This window comes from Bos indicus x Bos taurus, chromosome 27, assembly GCF_003369695.1.
Source record: "Bos indicus x Bos taurus breed Angus x Brahman F1 hybrid chromosome 27, Bos_hybrid_MaternalHap_v2.0, whole genome shotgun sequence".
Taxonomy (NCBI): Eukaryota; Metazoa; Chordata; class Mammalia; order Artiodactyla; family Bovidae; genus Bos; species Bos indicus x Bos taurus.
In genome coordinates, this window is record NC_040102.1 from 6,622,241 (window position 1) to 6,641,153 (window position 18,913).

An 18,913-nucleotide genomic window follows, 5' to 3' on the forward strand; every position below is an offset into this window, starting at 1 on the left:
TGTCTGGTGAGAAGCTGGCAGAGACATGGAATTGATTTTATCAGCAGCTTCCATAGTCAAATCCTTTAAGTTAGAACAGGAATCTGTAAATTGTGATTCATCCTCCAAAACTGGACAGGAAAATTCATTTTGCCATCAAGGTGCCTGCAAATCACCAATCTGTGTACAGTCTCAAATAGAAGGTCTACCAAAAGCTTGCTTCCCCTTACTTAACAAGAGACATGGTTTGAACATTTCCATTTGATGTATAAATGTATCAAGGTCACATGAGCATGCTAATATTGAGGATCTTATCATATAAAATGAATGCATGTGAGGTGTTTTACTGGACGGAGAGGAGATTCTCACACCTGGCCTCTCTGTGTGGTCTTGTCTTCCAGCACCCAAACATGCCTGTTCTTATCCACACATCCAAGAGGAAATCCTTCCAGGATCCAGATCACCCAAGAGGGTCACCAACGAGGAGAGATGATGTGAAATCCAGCCCCCCCACAGTGCCTCTCGTCGGCAGGAATTTGGCCCCGGCCTCCAAGGGCCGCATCAAGGCTCCAGGCAAGAGATGTGCACAGACCCCCAGCCTGACATGTGTGAACCCCCCAAAGAAACCTAGACTCAGCCCCGTACAGATCCCCCAGCAGAGCACTCCGACAGCAGGTCTGGGGGCCTTCCTGAATCTCCCTCCTCCACCCTGCACAGCTGCACGAGGACCAAGAGTGGCCACCCGTGTATCCAGGGAGACACCTGCCCAGGGGCAACGGTTTGACCTTCAGCCTCTAGCGGACAGATCTCCCTCCAGGAGCGTGGGTGCCGTCTCCGCAGCCCAACCCCTGCCCATCATCTGTGTCCCAGCCCAGCCTCTCAGGATGCTCTTCCTGAGAGACGGTGAAGGCTGCTGGAGCTGCGGGTACACAGCTCCCCTGTCCCCTCGGCCTGTGGAGCAGCCAGCCCTTCCTGCTCAGAGCCCGTCTGTCAACCAGGAGCCTGATGGACACGCTGTCCCCGGGCCCCGGAGCATCCTCTACGATGACCTCCAGGTGTCTTCTTCCTCCGAAGAGAGTGACTGGGACGAAGACACCAGTGGCAACTAAACCTTGTCCTCCAGTCTCAGGAGGTGCCCTGTCATGACTGTGACCTTGACGGGTGGGCTGGGTGTTAGAGGGAGCGACTGTTTCCAGTGAAGCAGGACACCCCACCCTGGTGGGTGAAACAGCAGTGGGACCGGACCACCCTGGGGACACACAGCTGCACACACTGCACTGTCTCCTCATGGAATCTGAGTCTGTCCCATGGCACTTACCCAACCAAATGTCAAGCTGTCAACCTAAATCTATTATCAGTAGTTGAGGCAAATTCTAGGAGTGACTTTCAACCATTGTGTAGATAAGAAGTGATGGTACTATCGGTAGTTGATGATGGTAGTGTCTGTGTTGGATGGTAGTACCTGTATCTGAACATTTGGAACCTGCCTAAAGGGCCTGACTCTGCTCCACAGAAGGTCAGCCACGCCCTGTCCTGAGAGATGTCTAGTGGACTCTGTGGAGTCTTGCACTATAAATCACAGTGGGGAAAATTCCCGTGGCTGTGCTTATCAAGTGTCATTAAATGTTACTACAAAGCTTTGTTTTAAAAATTGTCTTTCTGTGTTTTCAGTATAAACAAAAAAAATTTTTACAGTCCTCTCAAGAGATGTAGAAAGATCATTTGGTCACATTCAACATCCTGGTCAGGCATGCCCTGCACCCAGCCCCTGCAGGGCCTTCCTTCTGCCCTAAATCAAATCAGCAATAGGTCAAGATCCATTTCATATGTATATATAATTAAATACTGTTGAATGTAATATGCTAATATTTTTTAAGATCTTTTGTATTTATGTGCATCAGAAATTTTTTATTTTGTTATTATGTATCATTTGACTTTGCTATCCTGGAATGCTACGCTTAGTGGCTCAGTCATGCGTAACTCTTTTGGACCCCATGGACTGCAGTCCACCAAGCTCCTCTGTCCATGGGGATTCTCCAGGCAAGCATCCTGGCGTGGGTTGTCATGCCCTTCTCCAGGGGATCTTCCCAACCCAGGGATTGAACCCAGGCCTCCTGCACTGCAGGCAAATTCTTTACAGACTGAGCCACTAGGGAAGCCCTATTATGTCATCCTGCTATGAAAAACTAGTTGGAATCAGTTGCCACCTTGCTTTTGAATGATAATTTTGGTAGGATTGATATACTGTCTCCCACAAATTTTATAAAATTTACCGGTGAAAAAGTTTGAATTTTAATAGTTTTACCATAGAAAACATTTTGTGTGTGGTTTTTATCTCTAAGCCTTGAGGATCATCTTAATACTAATTTGACTCAAGATAGATCTTGTAATGGAGGGGAAAGAGGAGCATGGGAGGACTGTATGAAAAACACAGAATCAGGGCCTCCCATATCCCCGGGGCCACTTATGCACATTAACAGTGCCCCCTTGTCAGTCCCCTGTCTGGAGAATGTGGTCAGCCTGTGGAGTGCCTACAGCCACAGGAAGCCCCAGAATCAGCTCAGCCCTCATTCTCAGGTGCCTTGCGCCAGCTCTTCCTCTAGAACCCTGGGAGTCCAGACAGCAGGTTTCTGAGTATCTCAGCAGGGGGCTACAGGCAAGTGTCAGGGACTGTTGTTCCTGGACCAAGAAGGGCCAGCAGAGGGCAGCACAAGTGGTTCAAGAACTCCCTGACCAATCAGGCACTTATCTACCCTTGCTCAGGCTGAGGGTCACCACCCCCTTGTCTCTCAGTGAAGTGAGTGCAAGTTGCTCAGTTGTGTCCAACTCTTTGCGATCCCATGGACTTTATAGTCTGTGGAATTCTCCAGGCCAGAATATTGGAGTGGGAGCCCTTTCCCTTCTCCAGGGGATCATCCCAAATCAGGGATCTCCCTCTTTGCAGGCAGATTCTTTACCCGCTGAGTCACAAGGGATGCACTGAGGCATGGATAATGTAATTTTTAAGTACTTATTTTTCTAGGGTATCTTTGGGTTACAATAGTACATGTTTTATTTCTATAAAAATAGATTTCAACTCTGGCATGCCATAAAACTGACCACCACCAAAAACTGGGTTTTTCTTTTACTGTTCTGTGGGTCTCTTTTACTGCCACCCTCGGTAACCTGCTGCTCTGTTCTGTGAATGTGTGTTTGTTCTTGTGTCATTTCCTGTCTCTTAATAATTTTTTGTACTTATTCCCTCTTTTTCTTTGCATTTAGCGTTCCATATATGAGTTAATTTATAAGGTTTTTCTCTTTTCAGAAAGTGTCTGCAAGATGTTGTTTGATCAAAGGTGATACTTAACCTTGATTGGATTAATACAACCTCGTCAAGGTCAGGTGATGTGGGAGCAGACTCAAAGGCAGCAGGAAAGGGAAATGACCCCTCTGACCCTCCTCAACCACCTTCAAAGGTGCACAGAGTGTCCAGCACCGACATTCTGAGCCTTTACTGACAGGTAAGTGGTATGCGGCTCGGATTCAGGCTGATTTAAATTTGATGGTGTGTGTCCATCAGAGAAATGGGACAGTAGACAAAAGAGGTACCGATGTGGTCTAGGTGATGGGGTATGGATACTTTAACGTTTACAGTTCATGATTTTTGTAGGGTGATTTTCTTGAAGAGATGTCTAGTCTTTCCCATTCTGTTGTTTTCCTCTCTTTCTTTGCATTGATTGCTGAGGAAAGCTTTCTTATCTCTCCTTGCTATTCTTTGGAACTCTGCATTCAGATGCTTATATCTTTCCTTTTCTCCTTTGCTTTTGGCTTCTCTTCTTTTCACAGCTATTTGGAAGGCCTCCTCTGACAGTCATTTTTTTGCATTTCTTTTCCATGGGGATGGCCTTGATCCCTGTTTCCTGTACAATGTCATGAACCTCCGTCCATAGTTCCTCAGGCACTCTGCCTATCAGATCTAATCCCTGAAATCTATTTCTCCCTTCCACTGTATAATCATAAGGGATTTGATTGAGGTTATACATGAATGGTCTAGTGGTTTTCCCCACTTTCTTTACTTTAAGTCTGAATTTGGCAAGAAGGAGTTCATGATCTGAGCCACAGTCAGTTCCCGGTCTTGTTTTTGCTGACTGTAAAGAGTGTCTCCATCTTTGGCTGCAAAGAATAGAATCAGTCTGATTTCGGTGTTGACCATCTGGTGATGTCCATGTGTAGAGTCTTCTCTTGTGTTGTTGGAAGAGGGTGTCTGCTATGACTAGTGCGTTCTCTTGGCAAAATTTTCCCTATAGTTAAAAGGACATGTTTTTTGGGTGTTAGTTCTAAAAGGTCTTGTAGGTCTTCATAGAACCATTCAACTTCACCTTCCTTAACCTTACTAGTTGGGGCATAGGCTTGGATTATCATAATATTGAATGGTTTGCCTTGGAAACGAACAGAGATCATGCTGTTGTTTTTGATATTGCATCCAAGTACTGCATTTCAGACTCTTTTGTTGACCATGACGACTACTCCATTTCTTCTAAGGGATTCCTGCCAACAGTAGTAGATATAATGGTCATCTGAGTTAAATTCACCCATTCCAGTCCATTTTAGTTTGCTGATTCCTAGAATGTCAATGTTCACTCTTGCCATCTCCTGTTGGACCACTTCCTATTTGCCTTGATTCATGGACCTGACATTCAAGTTCCTATGCAATATTGGTCTTTACAGCATCAGACCTTGCTTCTATCACTGGTAACATGCACAACTGTGTATTGTTTTGCTTTGGCTCCATCCCTTCATTCTTTCTGGAGTTATTTCTCCATGGATCTCCAGTAGCATATTGGGCACCTACTGACCGGGGGAGTTCCACTTTCAGTATCCTATCATTCTGCCTTTTCATACGGTTAACAGGGTTCTCAAGGCAAGAATACTGAAGTGGTTTGCCATTCCCTTCTCCAGTGGACCACATTCTGTCAGACCTCTCCAACATGACCCTCCCATCTTAGGCAGCCCCACAAGGCATGGCTTAGTTTCATTGAGTTAGACAAGGCTGTGGTCCGTATGACCAGATTGGCTAGTTTTCTGTGATTGTGGTTTCCGTGTGGCTGCCTATGATGCCCTTTTGCAACACCTACCATCTTCCTTGGGTTTCTCTTACCTTGGACGTGGGGTACGTCTTCATGGCTGCTCCAGATATAGCAGCCGCTACTCCTTACCTTGTACGATGGCTATCTCATCATGGCTGCTCCTCCTGACTTTGAAGGTGGAGTAGCTCCTCTCAGCCCTCCTGCACCCGTGCAGCCACCACTCCTTGGATGTGGGGTAGCTCCTCTCGGCCACTGATGGTGTGATCACTCACGTAGAGCCAGACATCCTGGAAAGTGAAGTCAAGTGGACCTTTGAAAGCATCACTATGAACAAAGGTAGTGGAGATGATGGAATTCCAGTGGAGCTATTTCAAATCCTGAAAGATGATGCTGTGAAAGTGCTGCACTCAATATGCCAGCAAATTTGGAAAACTCAGCAGTGGCCACAGGACTGGAAAAGATCAGTTTTCATTCCAATCCCAAAGAAAGGCAATGCCAATGAATGCTTAAACTAATGCACAATTGCACTCATCTCACACGCTAGTAAAGTAATGCTCAAAATTCTCCAAGCCAGGCTTCAGCAATACATGACCCATGAACTTCCAGTTGTTCAAGCTCGTTTTAGAAAAAGCAGAGGAACCAGAGACCAAATTGCCAACATCTGCTGGATCATTGCAAAAGCAAGAGAGTTCCAGAAAAACATCTATTTCTGCTTTATTGACTATGCCAAAGCCTTTGACTATGTGGATCACAATAAACTGCGGAAAATTCTGAAAGAGATGGGAATACCAGACCACCTGACCTGCCTCTTGAGAAATTTGTATGCAGGTCAGGAAGCAACAGTTAGAACCAGACATGGAACAATAGACTGGTTCCAAATAGGAAAAGGAGTACATCAAGGCTGTGTATTGTCACCCTGCTTATTTAACTTATATGCAGAGTAAGTACATCATGAGAAATGCTGGGCTGGAAGAAGCACAAGCTGGAATCAAGATTGCCAGGAGAAATATCATTAACCTCAGATATGCAGATGACACCAGCCTTATGGAAGAAAGTGAAGAGGAACTAAAAAGCCTCTTGAGAAAAGTGAGAGAGGACAGTGAAAAAGTTGGCTTAAAACTCAACTTTCAGAAAACGAAGATCATGGCATCTGGTCCCATCACTTCATGTCAAATAGATGGGGAAATAGTGGAAACAGTGCCATACTTTATTTTTGGGGGGCTTCCAAATCACTGCAGATGGTGACTGCAGCCATGAAATTAAAAGATGCTTACTCCTTGGAAGGAAAGTTATGACCAACCTAAATAGCATATTCAAAAGCAGAGACATTACTTTGCCAACAAACGTCCGTCTAGTCAAGGCTATGGTTTTTCCTGTGGTCGTGTATGGACGTGAGAGTTAGACTGAAGAAAGTTGAGCACCAAAGAATTCATGCTTTTGAACTGTGGTGTTGGAGAAGACTCTTAAGAGTCCCTTGGACTGCAAGAGGATCCAACCAGTTCATTCTGCAGGAGAGCAACCCTGGGATTTCTTTCAAAGGAATGATGCTAAAGCTGAAACTCCAGTACTTTGGCCACCTCATGCGAAGAGTTGGAAAAGACTCTGATGCTGGGAGGGATTGGGGGCAGGAGGAGAAGGGGACGACAGAGGATGAGATGGCTGGATGGCATCACTGACTCGATGGACGAGAGTCTTAGTTAACTCTGGGAGTTGGTGATGGACAGGGAGGCCTGGCATACTGTGATTCATGGGGCCGCAAAGAGTCAGACACAACTGAGCAACTGAAATGAACTGAACTGAACTGATAATGAGTGATGTTGAACATCTTTTCATGTGTTTGTTAGCCATCTGTATGTCTTCTTTGGAGAAATATCTATTTAGTTCTTTGGCCCATTTTTTTATTGGGTCGTTTATTTTTCTGGAATTGAGCAGCAGGCTTTGCTTGTATATTTTTAAGATTAGTTGTTTGTCAATTGCTTCATTATGCTATTTTTTTCTTCCATTCTGAAGGCTGTCTTCAGGTGAATCAACTTGACCTTCCCTACTCTAGGCTCCAAGGTCATCCTCCATATCACCCGACCAGTTGCATCTGCCACTTACCCGATGTTGTCTGGATGAGACACACAGGTAAGAGGAAGAGAAGGTACAGTAGCTTCATGATGGGAAAGGAGTTTCGGAATTCCAAGTAGAACCAATGTCTGGTGGCACACCTGAATCAGGGCAGGCAATCTGGGAGAGAGTTTGAAAACTTCAGCTGGAAAGAAAGTGTTTGTATTCCTACCAGAGATGTTCATCTGGGCCTGGGCCTAATTTGAGGATGTTTCTTCTATGGACACATAGTCCAAGCGTTTGCCTGTCGTAAAGGAAGTGGTTTGCAGGATGTTAGGGTTTCCAAATTGATTCTCACTTCTGCTTATGGCTCTGAGGTTTGGTGCATTTTTTGGAGGAAAATCATTAAACAGTGAATTCTGTTAGAAAATTATTGATTTCTTTTTTTCACCTTTATTTCATGTCTCTGCATCTGTCCATTTCTCCTTTCAGAATAAACAGCCTCAATCCATGGGTCGCAAAGAGTTGGACATGACTGATTGACTGAACAACAACAACCCAACACACATATACCTTTTACAATTGAAAAATGGGAAAGAATTTTGGAAATTAAAATGATCTTTTTTCACTCTCAACATTTTCTCTTTTTTGCTACCATTTACAGAGAGAATTGATCCATCCTAAGCAAGCTTTTGCATAGACCACAATCAGGTGAGGCTTTATGGGCTAGAGTATTTCTTAATGCAGGTAATTCATCAATGTATTCTTGAGTGCAAAGCACCAAAGGATACCAGATAAGGGCCTTCCCAGGTGGCCCTAGTGACAAACAGCCCACCTGCCAATGCAGGAGATGCACTTTTGATCCCTGGGTCGGGAAGATCCCCTAGAGAAGAGAATGGAAACCCACTCCAGTATCCTTGCCTGGAGAATCCCATGGACAGAGGAGCCTGGTGGGCGACAGTCCACGGGGTCGCAAAGAGTGGACCACAACCGAGTGTCTAAACAACTGGACCTGCTTGGTTAAGGAATTCTGAGCACAACTGATGTTTCCCTTCAGGGCTGGGGCCCTTAATCACCATCACGAGAGTCCTGAGAGTGCTTTGCTCGGACACAGGGCCAGCAGCACCCACGGTGGTGGCTGCTCCTCGGGGTCGCAGTTCTGATCAGAGCTCCCGGGCCTTACCGGGTTGGCATCATTTGAGCAAGAATTAACTTTGGCTCTTTGAAGATGCTAAGATCTGGAGGCGCTATCACCACAGCACAGCCTGGAGCATGCTGTAACCTGAGGAGGGCTGCAGGGAAAATGCAGGACACCCAGTTTAGCTTGGATTGCAGGTGAGCAACACATAACCTTGTAGGATAAGTATGTCCCAAGTGATGCACAGATCACACTTGAGCTAAAGTATTTGTTGAATTTATGTAATTCAGTAAGTATATTAGTTTTCTGGGAATGTTGAATATTTAATAAAACAAGGTCTTTAGAGTCAAACCCACTTGGGCTTGAGTTCAAGTGCTCCCTGCATTCAATCTGCACTCCTTTGAACTAATTACTTCATTTCTTAATCCCATCAAGTAAAACGGCCTACCCCATAAATATTGCTATGAGGAATATATTTGGGATAAGACATCAAAAGTTTCATTGTTTTAGTTAAAGAGAAATTTCAGTTCAGTTCAGTTCAGGCTCTCAGTCGTGTCTGACTATTTGTGACCCCATGAATCGCAGCACGCCAGCCCTCCTTGTCCATCACCAACTCCCAGAGTGCACCCAAACTCATGTCCATCGAGTCAGTGATGCCATCCAGCCATCTTGTCCTCTGTCATCCCCTTCTCCTCCTGCCCCCAATCCCTCCCAGCATCAAGGTTTTTTCCTTTTCTTTTTAATTTTATTTTTTAACTTTACAATATTGTATTGGTTTTGCTATATATCAAAATGAATATGCCACAGGTATACATGTGTCCCCCATCCTAAACCCTCTTCCCTCCTCCCTCCCCATACCATCCCTCAGGGTCTTCCCAGTGCACCAGCCCCAAGCATCCAGTATCGTGCATCGAACCTGGACTGGCGACTCATTTCATATATGATATTATATATGTTTCAATGCCATTTTCCAAAGTCATCCCACCCTCTCCCTCTCCCACATAGTCCAAAAGACTGTTCTATACATAAATGTCTCTTTTGCTGTCTCGTATACAGGGTTATTGTTACCATCTTTCTAAATTCCATATATATGTGTTAGTATACTGTATTGCTGTTTTTCTTTCTGGCTTACTTCACTCTGTATAGTAGGCTCCAGTTTCATCTACCTGACTAGAACTCTTTCAAATGATTTCTTTTTAATGGCTGAGTAATACTCCATTGTGTACATGTACCACAGCTTTCTTATCCGTTCATCTGCTGATGGACATCTAGGTTGCTTCCGTGTCCTGGCTATTATAAACAGTGCTGCAATGAACATTGGGGTACACGTGTCTCTTTCCCTTCTGGTTTCCTCAGTGTGTATGCCTAGCAGTGGGATTGCTGGATCATAGGGCAGTTCTATTTCCAGTTTTTTAAGGAACCTCCACACTGTTCTCCATAGTGGCTGTACTACTTTGCATTCCCACCAACAGTGTAAGAGAGTTCCCTTTTCTCCACACCCTCTCCAGCATTTATTGCTTGTAGACTTTTGGATCGCAGCCATTCTGACTGGCGTGAAATGGTACCTCATAGTGGTTTTGATTTGCATTTCTCTGATAATGAGTGATGTTGAACATCTTTTCATGTGTTTGTTAGCCATCTGTATGTCTTCTTTGGAGAAATGTCTATTTAGTTCTTTGGCCCATTTTTTGATTGGGTCATTTATTTTTCTGGAATTGAGCTGTAGGAGTTGCTTGTATATTTTTGAGATTAGTTGTTTGTCAGTTGCTTCATTTGCTATTATTTTCTCCCATTCTGAAGGCTGTCTTTTCACCTTGCTGATAGTTTCCTTTGTTGTGCAGAAGCTTTTAAGGTTAATTAGGTCTCATTTGTTTATTTTTGCTTTTATTTCCAATATTCTGGGAGGTGGGTCATAGAGGATCCTGCTGTGATGTATGTTGGAGAGTGTTTTTGCCTATGTTCTCTAAGAGTTTTATAGTTTCTGGTCTTACATTTAGATCTTTAATCCAATTTGAGTTTATTTTTGTGTATGGTGTTAGAAAGTGTTCTAGTTTCATTCTTTTGCAAGTGGTTGACCAGTTTTCCCAGCACCACTTGTTAAAGAGATTGTCTTTAATCCATTGTATATTCTTGCTTCCTTTGTCAAAGATAAGGTGTCCATATGTGTGTGGATTTATCTCTGGGCTTTCTATTTTGTTCCATTGATCGATACTTCTGTCTTTGTGCCAGTACCATACTGTCTTGATGACTGTGGCTTTGTAGTAGAGCCTGAAGTCAGGTAGGTTGATTCCTCCAGTTCCATTCTTCTTTCTCAAGATTGCTTTCGCTATTCGAGGTTTTTTGCATTTCCATACAAATTGTGAAATTATTTGTTCTAGCTCTGTGAAGAATACCGTTGGTAGCTTGATAGGGATTGCATTGAATCTATAGATTGCTTTGGGTAGTATACACATTTTCACTATATTCATTCTTCCAATCCATGAACATGGTATATTTCTCCATCTATTAGTGTCCTCTTTGATTTCTTTCACCAGTGTTTTATAGTTTTCTATATATAGGTCTTTAGTTTCTTTAGGTAGATATATTCCTACGTATTTTATTCTTTTCGTTGCAATGGTGAATGGAATTGTTTCCTTAATTTATCTTTCTATTTTCTCATTATTAGTGTATTGGAATGGCAAGGGATTTATGTGTGTTGGTTTTATATCCTGCAACTTTCCTATAGTCATTGATTAGTTCTAGTAATTTTCTGGTGGAGTCTTTAGGGTTTTCTATGTAGAGGATCATGTCATCTGCAAACAGTGAGAGTTTTACTTCTTTTCCAATTTGGATTCCTTTTATTTCTTTTTCTGCTCTGATTGCTGTGGCCAAAACTTCGAAAACTATGTTGAATAGGAATGGTGAAAGTGGGCACCCTTGTCTTGTTCCTGACTTTAGAGGAAATGCTTTCAGTTTTTCAAGATTGAGGATAATGTGTGCTGTGGGTTTATCATATATAGCTTTTATTATGTTGAGGTATGTTCCTTCTATTCCTGCTTTCTGGAGAGTTTTTATCATAAATGGATGTTGAATTTTGTCAAAGGCTTTCTCTGCATCTATTGAGATAATCATATGGTTTTTATTTTTCAATTTGTTAATGTGGTGTATTACATTGAATTGATTTGCGGATATTGAAGAATGCTTGCATCCCTTGGATAAAGCCCACTTGGTCATGGTGTATGATCTTTTTAATGTGTTGTTGGATTCTGATGGCTATAATTTTGTTAAGGATTTTTGTATCTATGTTCATCAGTGATATTGGCCTGTAGTTTTCTTTTTTTGTGGCATCTTTGTCAGATTTTGTATTACGGTGATTGTGGCCTCATAGAATGAGTGTGGAAGTTTACCTTCCTCTGCAATTTTCTGGAAGAGTTTGAGCAGGATAGGTGTTAGCTCTTCTCTAAATTTTTGGTAGAATTCAGCTGTGAAGCCGTGTGGACCTGGGCTTTTGTTTGCTGGAAGATTTCTGATTACAGTTTCAATTTTTGTGCTTGTGATTGGATCTGTTAAGATTTTCTATTTCTTCCTGGTCCAGTTTTGGAAAGTTGTACTTTTCCAAGAATTTGTCCATTTCTTCCACGTTGTCCATTTTATTGGCATATAATTGCTGATAGTAGTCTCTTATGATCCTTTGTATTTCTGTGTTGTCTGTTGTGATCTCTCCATTTTCATTTCTAATTTTATTGATTTGACTTTTCTCCCTTGTTTCTTGATGAGTCTGGCTAATGATTTGTCAATTTTATTTATCCTTCAAAGAACCAGCTTTCGGCTTTGTTGATTTTTGCTATGGTCTCTTTTGTTTCTTTTGCATTTATTTCTGCCATAATTTTTAAGATTTCTTTCCTTCTGCTAACACTAGGGTTCTTCATTTCTTCCTTTCCTAGTTGCTTTAGGTGTAGAGTTAGGTTATTTATTTGACTTTTTTCTTGTTTCTTGAGGTATGCCTGTATTGATATGAACTTTCCCCTTAAAACTGCTTTTACAGTGTCCCACAGGTTTTGGATTGTTGTGTTTTCATTTTCATTCGTTTCTATGCAAATTTTGATTTCTTTTTTGATTTCTTCTGTGATTTGTTGGTTATTCAGCAGTGTGTTGTTCAGCCTCCATATGTTGGAATTTGTAATAGTTTTTCTCCTGGAATTGAGATCTAATCTTACTGCAGTGTGGTCAGAAAAGATGCTTGGAATGATTTCTATTTTTTTGAATTTACCAAGGCTAGATTTATGGCCCAGGATGTTATCTATCCTGGAGAAGGTTCCGTGTGTGCTTGAGAAAAAGGTGAAATTCATTGTTTTGGGATGAAATGTCCTATAGATATCAACTAGGTCTAACTGGTCTATTGTATCATTTACAGTTTGTGTTTCCTTGTTAATTTTCTGTTTAGTTGATCTATCCATAGGTGTGAGTGGAGTATTAAAGTCTCCCACTATTATTGTGTTCTTGTTAATTTCTCCTTTCATACATGTTAGCATTTGTCTTACATATTGCAGTGCTCCTATGTTGGGTGCATATATATTTATAATTGTTATATCTTCTTCTTGGATTGATCCTTTGATCATTATGTAGTGACCTTCTTTGTCTCTTTTCACAGCCTTTGTTTTAAAGTCTATTTTATCTGATATGAGTATTGATACTCCTGCTTTCTTTTGGTCTCTATTTGCATGGAAAATCTTTTTCCAGCCCTTCACTTTCAGTCTGTATGTGTCCCCCATTTTGAGGTGGGTCTCTTGTAGACAACATATGTAGGGGTCTTGTTTTTGTATCCATTCAGCCAGTCTTTGTCTTTTGGTTGGGGCATTCAACCCATTTATGTTTAAGGTAATTATTGATAAGTATGATCCCGTTGCCATTTACTTTATTGTTTTGGGTTTGAATTTTTACACTCTTTTTGTGTTTCCTGTCTAGAGAATATCCTTTAGTATTTGTTGGAGAGCTGGTTTGGTGGTGCTGAATTCTTCAGCTTTTGCTTGTCTGTAAAGATTTGATTTCTCCTTCATATTTGAATGAGATCTTTGCTGGGTACAATAATCTGGGCTGTAGGATATTTTCTTTCATCACTTTCAATATGTCTTGCCATTCCCTCCTGGCTTGAAGAGTTTCTATTGAAAGATCAGCTGTTATCCTTATGGGAATTCCCTTGTGTGTTATTTGCTGTTTTTCCCTTGCTGCTTTTAATATTTATTCTTTGTGTTTGATCTTTGTTAATTTGATGAATATGTGTCTTGGGGTGTTTCTCCTTGGGTTTATCCTGTTTGGGACTCTCTGGGTTTCTTGGACTTGGGTGATTATTTCCTTCCCCTTTTTAGGGAATTTTTCAACTATTATCTCCTCAAGTATTTTCTCATGGTCTTTCTTTTTGTCTTCTTCTTCTGGGACTCCTATGATTCGAATGTTGGGGTGTTTAACACTGTCCTGGACATCTCTGAGATTGTCCTCATTTCCTTTAATTCGTTTTTCTTTTTCCTCTCTGATTCATTTATTTCTATCATTCTATCTTCTAATTCACTAATCCTATCTTCTGCCTCAGTTATTCTACTATTTGTTGGCTCAAGAGTGTTTTTTATCTCATTTATTGCATTATTCATTATATATTGACTCTTTTTTATTTCTTCTAGGTCCTTGTCAAACCTTTCTTGCATCTTCTCAATCCTTGTCTCCAGGCTATTTATCTGTGATTCCATTTTGATTTCAAGATTTTGGATCATTTTCACTATCCTTATCTGGAATTCTTTTCAGGTAGATTCCCTATCTCTTCCTTTTTTGTTTGGTTTGGTGGGCATTTATCCTGTTCCTTTACCTGCTGGGTATTCCTCTGTCTCTTCATCTTGTTTAAATTGCTGAGTTTGCGGTGTTCTTTCTGTATTCTGGCAGTTTGTGGAGTTCTCTTTATTGTGGAGTTTCCTCACTGTGGGTGGGGTTTACAGGTGGCTTGTCAAGGTTTCTTGGTTAGGGAAGCTTGTGTCGGTGTTCTGGTGGGTGGAGCTGGATTTCTTCTCTCTGGAGTGCAATGAAGTGTCCAGTAATGAGTTATGAGATGTCAGTGGTTTGGGAGTAACTTTGGACAGCCTCTATATTGAAGCTCAGGGCTGTGTTCCTGTGTTGCTTGAGAATTTGCATGGTATGTCTTGCTCTGGAACTTGTTGGCCCTTGGGTGGTGCTTGGTTTCAGTATAGGTATGGAGGCATTTTGATGAGCTCCTGTCAATTAATGTTCCCTGGAGTCAGGAGTTCTCTGGTGTCTCAGGGTTTGGACTTAAGACTCCTGCTTCTGGTTTTCAGTCTTATGTTTACAGTAGTCTCAAGACTTCTCCTTCTATACAGCACCGTTGATAAAACATCTAGGTTAAAGATGAAAAGTTTCTTCACAGTGAGGGACACCCAGAGAGGTTCACAGATTTACATGGAGAAGAGAAGAGGGAGGAGGGTGTTAGAGGTGACCCAAATGAGATGAGGTGGAATCAATAGAGGAGACAGCAAGCTAGCCAGTAATCACTTCCTTATGTGCACTCTACAACTGGACTGCTCAGAGATGTTCACAGAGTTATACAGAGAAGAGAACAGGGAGGAAGGAGACAGAGGTGGCCAGGAGGATAAAAGGGGGGAATCAAAAGGAGAGAGACAGATGCAGCCAGTAATCAGTTCCCTAAGTGTTCTCCACCATCTGGAACACACAGAAATTCACAGAGTTGGGTAGAGAAGAGGGGGGATAGGGAGGAGACACAGGTGACCTGGTGAAGAAAAAGGAGAGTCCAAAGTGGGGAGAGAGTAGTCAAGCCAGTAATCTTGTTCCCAAGTAAAAATGGGTACTGAAGATTGGGTTCTTAAAGGTACAAAATTGACAACAAATACCAAAAAGCAAAGATTAAACATCTAGAGTAGAGTTTGGAATTTCAAAAATACAATATTAAAGTAAAGAAGAAAAAAAGAGAGGAAAAAAAAAGCAGAGTCAAAAAAGTATAATATATATATTATATATTTGTGTGTATATATATATATACACACACACACACATGAAGTTTGCTTTTAAAAAATATGGTCTTTTTTTTTTTTTTTTTGCAAAGTAATAGTAGGTTATAACAGTGAAAATTAAAGGAGTAATAGAGGACTTAAAAATTTAAAAAAAAATGATCGTAAAAATAGTAAAAATATATCTAGGACTTTCTCTGGTGTTGTTGTGGGTATTGTGGGGTCAGTTCATTTTTGGATAGTTCCTTGGTCTGGCTTATATTTCTCAAGATCTATAGGCCCCCTCCTATATATTCGGTACTAACGACAGGGTTTTAATCTATTGCACCTGTCACTTCCAAGGTGGTTCCCTCTGTTTTAGCTTCTTCTGTTTGCTGGTCTCTTCATTGTCTGATTTCCACCCTGACACAAAGGGGGCGGTGGTGGACACTTTTTTTAGGCCCACTTATTCAGTCATGCTGTGGGGGAGGGAGGGATGCTGGAAACAAATAACACTGGCGTGTGCTCACAGTGCCTCAGCCACACTGGGCCTGCCCCCGCTCACGGCACAGGTACCTCCTGTGCCCACACTGCTCAGGCTCTAGGTTGCTCCACCGGGAACCGTCCAAGGCCGGCCTTGGGGTGCATGCACCTCCTAGGTCTAAGCTGCTCAGGTTCAGGCACTTGGGTAGTCCTCAGAGGCACAGACTCGGTTGGGCCTGCGTTTTATGCCCTTCCCAGGTCTGAGCAGCTGAGGTGATGAAGTGTTTGGCGAGCGCAGTCACTGTGACTTATCACCTCCCCAATGCCTGCCACTCAGTTTTCTGGGTGTATAACTGGCAAACCTTCTCAGGTGGATGTTGACCGTCCAGAACGTCAAGAAGTCTGAGTTAGCAAAGAAGCCTGCTTACAGTTTTGTAGATAATGTCTCTCTGGGGCTGTGATTGCCCACTTCCGACTCTGGCTGCCTGTCACCGGAAAGGGGTGGTCTTCAGTGGGCTATCTCTGTTCAGTCCTTTGTTCTGTGCATGGGCCTGGTGGTGTATTAGGTTAGGGCTGGCTTTTCGAGTGGTAGTTATCCCACAGTTTGGTTTGCTAGCCCAAGTTAGTTCACTCAGATTGTGCTTGGAGCATTCAGGCCAGATCCTGAATGCAGCCCATGCCTCCGTGCCCAGCCCCCTCTTGCTAGTGGCGGGTGCAGGCGTCTGCGCTGCTTCTCCGCTGGGGGACTTACCGTTGGGCTCGTAATCTGTGGGTTTTAATTATTTATTTAGTTTTCCTCCCTGTTATGTTGCCCTCTATGTTTCCAAGGCTCGCCACAGACTTGGCAATGAGAGTGTTTCCTCGTGTTTGAAAACTTCTCTCTTTTTAAGACTCCCTTCCTGGGACAGAGCTCTGTCCCTACCTCTTTTGTCTCTTTTTTTGTCTTTTATATTTTTTCCTACCTTCTTTCAAAGAGAATGGGCTGCTTTTCTGGATGCCTGATGTCTTCTGACAGCATTCAGAAGTTGTTTTGTGGCATTTACTCAGGGTTTAAATGTTCTTTTGATGAATTTGTGGGGAAGAAAGTGGTCTTCCCGTCCCATTCCTCTGCTATCTTAGGACCGCCCCTGAAGATCATCTTAATACTATTTTGAATCAAGATAGATCTTGTAATGGAGGGGAAAGAGGAGCATGGGAGGACTGTATGAAAACCACAGAATCAGGGCCTCCCAGATCCCTGGGGCCACTTATGCACGTTAACAATGCCTCCGTGTCAGTCCCCTGCTTGGAGAATGTGGTCAGCCTGTGCACTGCCTACAGCCACAGGAAGCCCCAGAATCAGCTCAGCCCTCATCCTCAGGTACCATGTACCAGCTCTTCCTCCAGAACCCTGGGAGTCCAGACAGCAGGCTTATGAGTATCTCAGCAGGGGGCTACAGGCAAGTGTCAGGGACTGTTGTTCCTGGACCAAAAGGGGCCAGCAGAGCCCACCATGAGTGGTTTGAGAACTGACCATAAAAGTGACCAGCACCAAAAATTAGGTTTTTCTTTTACCATCCTGTGGACCTCTTTTACTGCCACCCTTTGACACACCTCTGTTCTGTAAATGTGTGTTTATTCTTGTGTCATTTGCTGTTTCTTAATAATGTTTTATACTTATTCCTTCTTTTTCTTTGTATTTAGTGTTCCATATATGAGTGAATTTATAAGATATTTCTCTTTTCTGAAAGTGTCTGCAAGATGTTGTTAGATCAAAGGTGATACTTAACCTTGATTGGATTAATACAACCTCGTCAAGATCAGGTGATGTGGGAGCAGGCTCAAAGGCAGCAGGAAAGGGAAATGACCCCTCTGACCCTCCTTAGCCATCTTCAAAGGTGCACAAAGTGTCCAGCACCTACATTCTGAGCATTTACTGACAGGAAAGGGGTATGTGGCTGGGATTAAGGGTGATTTAAATTTGGTGGTGTGTGGCCATTGGAAAAATAGGACAGTAGACAAAAGAGATACCGATGTGGTCTAGGCGATGGGATGGATACTTTAATGTTTACAGTTCATGATTTTTGTAGGGTGATTTTCTCATTCTGTTTTTTTTTTTTTTTTTTTTTCTATTTCTTTGCATTGATCTCTGAGGAAGGCTTTCTTATCTCTCCTTGCTATTCTCTGGAACTCTGCATTCAGATGCTTATATCTTTCCTTTTCTCCTTTGCTTTTGGCTTCTCTTCTTTTCACAGCTATTTGGCTGTATATCTCCACGGCCTACTACAACAGCCATTTTCCTTTTTCTGTATTTCTTTTCCATGGGGATGGTCTTGATCCCTGTCTCCTGTACAATGTCACGAATCTCCATCCATAGTTCCTCAGGCACTCTATCAGATCTAGTCCCTTAAATCTATTTCTCCCTTCCACTGTATAATCATAAGGGATTTGATTGAGGTCATACCTGAATGGTCTAATGGTTTCCCTCACGTTCTTCACCTTAAGTCTGAATTTGGCAATAAGGAGTTCATGAACTGACTCACAGTCAGCTCCCAGTCTTATTTGCTGACTGTAAAGAGCATCTCCATCTTTGGCTGCAAAGAATATAATCAATCTGATTTCGGTGTTGACTATTTGGTGATGTCCATGTGTAGAGTCTTCTCTTGTGTTGTTGGAAGAGAGTGTTTGCTATGACCAGTGCATTCTCTTGGCAGAACTCTATTAGCATTTGCCCTGCTTCATTCCGTACTCCAAGGTCAAATTTGCCTGTTACTCTGGGTGTTTCTTAACTTCCTGCTTTTGCATTCCAGTCCCCTATAATGAAAAGGGCGTTTTTGGGGTGCTAGTTCTAAAAGGTCTTGTAGGTCTTCATAGAACCTTCAACTGCAGGTACCTCAGCATTACTGGTTGAAGCATAGTCTTGGATTACCATGATATGAATGGTTTGCCTTGGAAATGAGTAGAGATCATTCTGTCGTTTTTGAGATTGCATCCAAGTACTGTGTTTCGGACTCTTTTGTTGACCATGATGGCGACTCCATTTCTTCTAAGGGATTCCTGCCCACAGGAGTAGATATAATGGTCATTTGAGTTAAATTCACCCATTCCAGTGCATTTTTAGTTTGCTGATTCCTAGAATGCCGATGTTCACTCTTGCCGTTTCCTGTTTGACCACTTCCAATTCGCCTTGATTCATGGATCTGACATTCAAGGTTCCTATGCAAAGGGTTTCTCTT

The 18,913-nt window shown here is 42.5% G+C and overlaps 1 protein-coding gene across 2 annotated transcripts; it reads left to right on the forward strand.

The window, feature by feature from the left end:
- Positions 1–388: 388 nt before the first annotated feature.
- Positions 389–7,166, forward strand: LOC113884923 (putative protein FAM90A15P). 2 transcript variants are annotated; one of them, XR_003509058.1, is made up of 3 exons: positions 389–1,495; positions 3,284–3,479; positions 7,056–7,166. XR_003509058.1 is itself a non-coding variant. In XM_027530031.1 (2 exons), the coding sequence occupies exon 1, from the start codon at positions 390–392 to the stop codon at positions 1,086–1,088; it is 699 nt and encodes a 232-aa protein (XP_027385832.1). In that variant the 5' UTR covers position 389; the 3' UTR covers positions 1,089–1,495; positions 3,284–3,483. The 2 variants fall into 2 exon arrangements, 1 of the variants encoding a protein (XP_027385832.1); XM_027530031.1 differs by lacking the exon at positions 7,056–7,166 and having other exon boundaries at positions 3,284–3,483.
- The last annotated feature ends 11,747 nt before the right edge of the window (positions 7,167–18,913 follow it).

What these genes read in the sequence shown, in the direction of transcription:
- LOC113884923 (XM_027530031.1), top strand. Translation starts at nt 390, where the DNA reads ATGCCTGTTCTTATCCACACATCCAAGAGGAAATCCTTCCAGGATCCA.